Genomic DNA, 5,105 nt, shown 5'->3' with positions numbered 1-5,105 from the left:
CAGCAAAACAACAACAACAGCACAACAACAACAACAGCAGCAGCAGCAGCAGCAGCAGCAGCAGCAGCAGCAGCAGCAGCAGCAGCAGCAGCAGCAGACCGCATGCAGGGCCTTGTTGGCCTCGACGCGTCTGCGGATTTCCGCGTTGAGGGTCTTCTCGAGTTTGGCGATGGCCTGGCGAAGGGCGAAGACTTTTTCTTCTTCGCTTTGGCGGCGCTGTTTGGCCTCGGACTCCATTTGGCGTTCGAAGCCGCAGATTCGCTCCGACAGCACCGCCAGCTTCGACTTCGTGCTGCTGCTGCTGCTGCTGCTCGTGCTGCTGCTGGCTGCTGCTGCAAAAACTACTGGTTTCGTTTTGTAATAAAGAGAAAAAATGAAATAAAGCAAACAAGTTAAATGGGTGAATTTCGCGCTGACGCCGGGGCGGCTGCTGCCCTTCGGTTACACTGAATTGCTGCTGCTGCTGCCGTGGCCAACACTCCCCGCTGCGGCTGCTGCTGCTGCTGCTGCTGCTGCTGCTGCTGCTGCTGCTGCTACGTACACAAAGAAGCAATTTAAACACTCATCTTCCTTTATTCAGAACAGAAAGAGAAGGCCCTTGTGCGCTGCTGACTCAGAAGATCTGCTGCTGTTGCGGCGCTGCTTCTGGTGCAGCAGCAGCAGCTGCTGGTACACGGCTGCTGCTGCTGCTGCTGCAGCTGCTGCTACACAAAGGGCTGCTGCTGCATGCAAATCAAACCTCCACATAAATGAAAAAGATCAGTTTTGTCTCGCAGCAAAGGCTATTCGGCGGCTAAGTGCTCACGTTTGCTGCAGCAGCTGCTGCTTCCGCTGCTGCTGCTTCCGCTGCTGCCGACAGCAGCTGCAGCAGCAGCAGCAGCGGGGCCCTGCCTCACCCATAGAGGGCAACAAGCTGCTGCTCCTCCCCTGCTGCTGCTGCTGCTGCTGCTGCTGCTGCTGCTGCTGCTGCTGCTTGCAAATAAAAGTAGTTGTTTAAAATAAATCTTTCGAAGCAAAAAGAACTCCTGGGGCCGCAGCCCCAGAGAGTGACCTGCTGCTGGCTCTGTGTGCACAAGAGCATTCCTTAATTAGGATTGGGACTTTTGGGATTAAATTTAAAAATAATTTTAAATTTAAAAATAAATAATTTATTTTTGAAAAATAAATAATTTATTTTTATTCTTTAATGGTCCACTTTGAGCCACAGCAGCACAAGACATTATCATTTCTTTGTTACAACTTTGTCTTTCTCTTTTTTAAATCCTTTTCTTCTTCTTTTTGCATTTTTAAAATCTCTATCGCCTCTTTGTCTTCACGTAAATTCAAATCTTTTGCTTTTTGGCTTTTTAAATCTACCACTGCGCCTTTATCTATAACTTCATATATCCACATATCTATAAGTGTTTATATATATATATATATATATATATATATATATATATATATATATATATTATATATGTTATGTATAAAGTGTATATATATGTACATATATTTATATATATATATATATATTCTATTTAAAAAATATATATATGTACATATATTTATATATATGTCCATACATAAAGATATATATACGTATCTATATATACATATCTTTCTTCTTTTTAGTTTATATATATCTTATTTATTAGTACTTTTATAGCTGTGCATTAAAATTTAAACATTTGCATTTAATATTTAAATTTACTTCTTTGCCAACATTTACAAATTTAACTTTGCTAATCAACAAACCCAAGTGTATATACCACAAGTGCATTTAAAAGAATAAAATTTATTTCTTCATCTTTAACTCCATAAATGCATTTAATTTAAAATACACTTTTCCATCTTTAAAAATAAAAGTTTAATTCCAAATTTGCAATTTATTCCAACTCCTCTTCGCTCCAAATTTGCGAAATTCAAAAAGTCCATTTTAGGGCTTTTCCGATCTTTTCGGTCCAAATGCCTTTTTTATTTTAATATTCTTTTACACATTAACACAAATATATATATAATATATTTATATTAGTAACAATATATACAAGATATATATATATATATATGTATATATATATATATATACATATATATATATGTATATATATAAGCATCAATATATATGAAATATATATATATATATTGTAAATACATATATGTATATTAGCATCAACATATATAAAGTATATGTATTGTAAATACATATGTGTATTAGCACCAATACACATAAAATATATAGATATTCTACATATATATGAGCATATGTAAAAAATATATATATGTACATATTTATATATATTGGAATATACATATGTATATATATTCTATATATATATATATACACATATGTAGAATATTTATATGTATATATACTCTATATACATACACATATTTAAACATACATAGAATATATATATATTTGTATATATATATATATATTTACATATTTGTTTATATATTTATATATTTATATATATGTGTGTGTGTTTGTATACAAATATATGCGCGCTTGTGTACGTACATCTGTGAATATACAAATAAATAAAAAAATCATGTAAATATATAAATCTATAAATCTACAGGTATGTAAGTATTTAAATAAAATAATTTTAAAATAAATATTTAAATGAATAAATATCATAAATATCATAAATATCATAAATATTATGAATATATCAGTGTTATAAATATCAAAAGTGTTATAAATATTATAAATATTTAAATATTTAAATATTTAAATATTATAAATATTATAAGTTTGTAAGTATTATAAATATCACAACTACTTAAAGACGCCAGTGTATGTACACAGGAACAGAGTACAGACCCAGTTACAAAAACAATTCTCTTTAATCATTTTCGTTTTTAAATTTAAATGCAATTTAATTATAAATGCAAATTTATAATTAGTAAAATATAAAATTTAATTGCAAACATAAACTTCTAATTAAAAAAGATATTTATAAACTCAAATGTACATATAGGCCCTTATGTATGGAGTAAACTGCTGCTGAGGGCCCCTGCTTTGCTGCGCTTGGCTATTTTCGTTTTTCTTGCTGTTCTATCAAGTGCTGCTGCTGCTGCTGCTGCTGCTGCTGCTGCTGCTGCAGCTGCTGCAGCAGCTGTGGCTGCGCTAGTTGACCAGTGGTCTGCGTCCTGACCCACAAGTGGCAAATTAAAACAAATTAAAACGAGATCCTCGCATTGGCCCCCTGGGGGGCCCCCAGTGGGCCCCAAGAGGGGCCCCTAAGTGGGCCCTAAGAAGAGCCCCCAAAGAGGGGCCCCTAGGGCCTTTGGGCCTTTTTCGGGGCCCCAGTGGGGGCCCCAAAGAGGCCCCGAAGGCCCCCTAAGGGCCCTCAAGAGGGGCCCCAATGGGGGCCCCAAGAGGGGCCCCCAGACTGGCTAGAGAAGTGGGGCCCCCCTGTGCGCGTTCTCCTTAAAGGGCCCCCCACAGGGGCCCCATTGTGGGGGCCCCTCCAGGGGGCCCCCCTGGGGGCCCCTGTAGGGTTTAGGGCCCCCTGGGGGCCCTTTTGGGTCATTTCTAGCTCGCTTGCTGCAGCAGGGTGCTGCAGTGTCTGTACACCTCAAATACTCTAGAAGGCCCCAGCAGGGCTCTCGGCCCTCTGCGCCTTTTTGCTGCTTTTTGCTGCAGCAGCAGCAGCAGCAGCAGCAGCATCTGCTGCTGTTTCCCCTGTCACTCAATTGCTGTACATTGCTGCTACTTCACCCCTACTGCTGCAGCAGCTGCTCTCCGAGCTCTCGCGCCGCCGCCGCCGCCGCCGCTGCTGCTGCTGCTGCTGCTGCTGCTGCTGCTGCTGCTGCTGCTGCTGCTGCTGCTGAGCCTCCGGAAGCTAAGTAGCTAGCAGGCCTGCGTCTTCCAGCTGGCCCAAAGTGAGGTAACCCCACATAACAACAACCCCACCCTTGGAGGGGGAGAGGCCCCCCGTGAGGGCCAGGGGGGCCCCCCTGGGGTCTGGGGCGACGCAGCGGATTTGCTGCTGGCTGTAGGGGCTCACGCTGCTGCTGCAGAGGCAGCCTGCGCACACGTAAAGCAGCAGCAGCAGCAGCAGCAGCAGCAGCAGCAGCAGCAGCAGCTTCCTTGAGCTCCGCGAGTGCCAGGTCCCCTCCAGCCGCCCCGCCAGACACACAGCAGCAGCAGCAGCAGCAGAAGTATCAACAGCCAGAGAAGCGCAGCAGCAGCAGCAGCAGCAGCAGCAGCAGCAAAGGGGCAGCCGCAGTTGGGGGCCCCACCTGAAGCAGCATCCCACAGATGAAGGGCCCCCCCCATGTGCAGGGGGCCCCCCACCCCCAGCAGCTTATCTCTCCAGAAGCTGCAGCAAAAGGGCCTCGCGGGGTTTCTTTGGTCTCCCCCGAGGGGCCCCTCGAAGGTGGAGGCCTCGCTGCGGGCCCACTCCATCAGGGCCTCTTCAGCATCTGCTGCTGCTGCTGCTGCTGCTGCTGCTGCTGCTGCTGCTGCTGCTGCTGGAGGTGGCGTTTGAGAGTCGGCAGCCGCAGCAGCAGCAACGCTGGGGTCTTCACAGGGGGGCTTCTTGCCAGCCGCTGCTGCTGCTGCTGCTGCTGCTGCTGCTGCTGCTGCCTCCTGGGGAGTCTCTCCTGCTGCTTCTGGCTCGCCTGCTGCTTCCTCGACGAAAGCCGTGTTGAGGAACACACGGTAGGGCCTGCTGCTGCTGCTGCTGCTGCTGCTGCTGCTGCTGCTGCTGGTCTGGACGGCCAGCAGCTGCGGAAAGAGACAGTCAGGAAGAGCAAACAAAGGGGAAGGCCTGGGGGGCCCCTTTTGCTGCTGGCGGCTTCCTGCTGGGATCGGGTGGGGTCGGAGACGATCCCAAGACGATCCCCACACGGCCATCTGCGCCCGGTAGCTGGTGTCGTGCAGGTCCCACAGCTCGCACACGGGGTGCGACAGCAGCCCTGCAGCAGCAGCAGCAGCAGCAGCAGCAAAAGCAGCAGCAGCGGCGGCGGCGTCGCGGGCACAGAGGCGAGGGCGGAGAGTCACTGCCGTCGCTGCTGCTCGAAGAGAAGCAGCCAGGCGCAGCCACACCAGCAGCAGCAGCAGCAGCAGCAGCAGCAGCAGCAGCAGCAGCAGCAGCAGCAGCAGCAGCAGC

The 5,105-nt window shown here is 46.0% G+C and overlaps 1 protein-coding gene across 1 annotated transcript; it reads right to left on the bottom strand.

Annotated features, from left to right (window-relative positions):
• Positions 1–3,833: 3,833 nt before the first annotated feature.
• ENH_00020030 (hypothetical protein, conserved) lies at positions 3,834–4,849 on the bottom strand (the record flags this gene model as incomplete). The annotated part of the gene is made up of 2 exons (XM_013579432.1): positions 3,834–4,018; positions 4,234–4,849. The coding sequence occupies 2 exons, from the start codon at positions 4,847–4,849 to the stop codon at positions 3,834–3,836; spliced, it is 801 nt and encodes a 266-aa protein (XP_013434886.1).
• Positions 4,850–5,105: the final 256 nt, after the last annotated feature.

This window comes from Eimeria necatrix, genomic scaffold (assembly GCF_000499385.1).
Source record: "Eimeria necatrix Houghton genomic scaffold, Enh_scaff1681, whole genome shotgun sequence".
NCBI lineage: Eukaryota > Apicomplexa > Conoidasida > Eucoccidiorida > Eimeriidae > Eimeria > Eimeria necatrix.
Note: the sequence above shows the minus strand (reverse complement) of the source record. Positions and strands in the feature narration are given on the sequence as shown.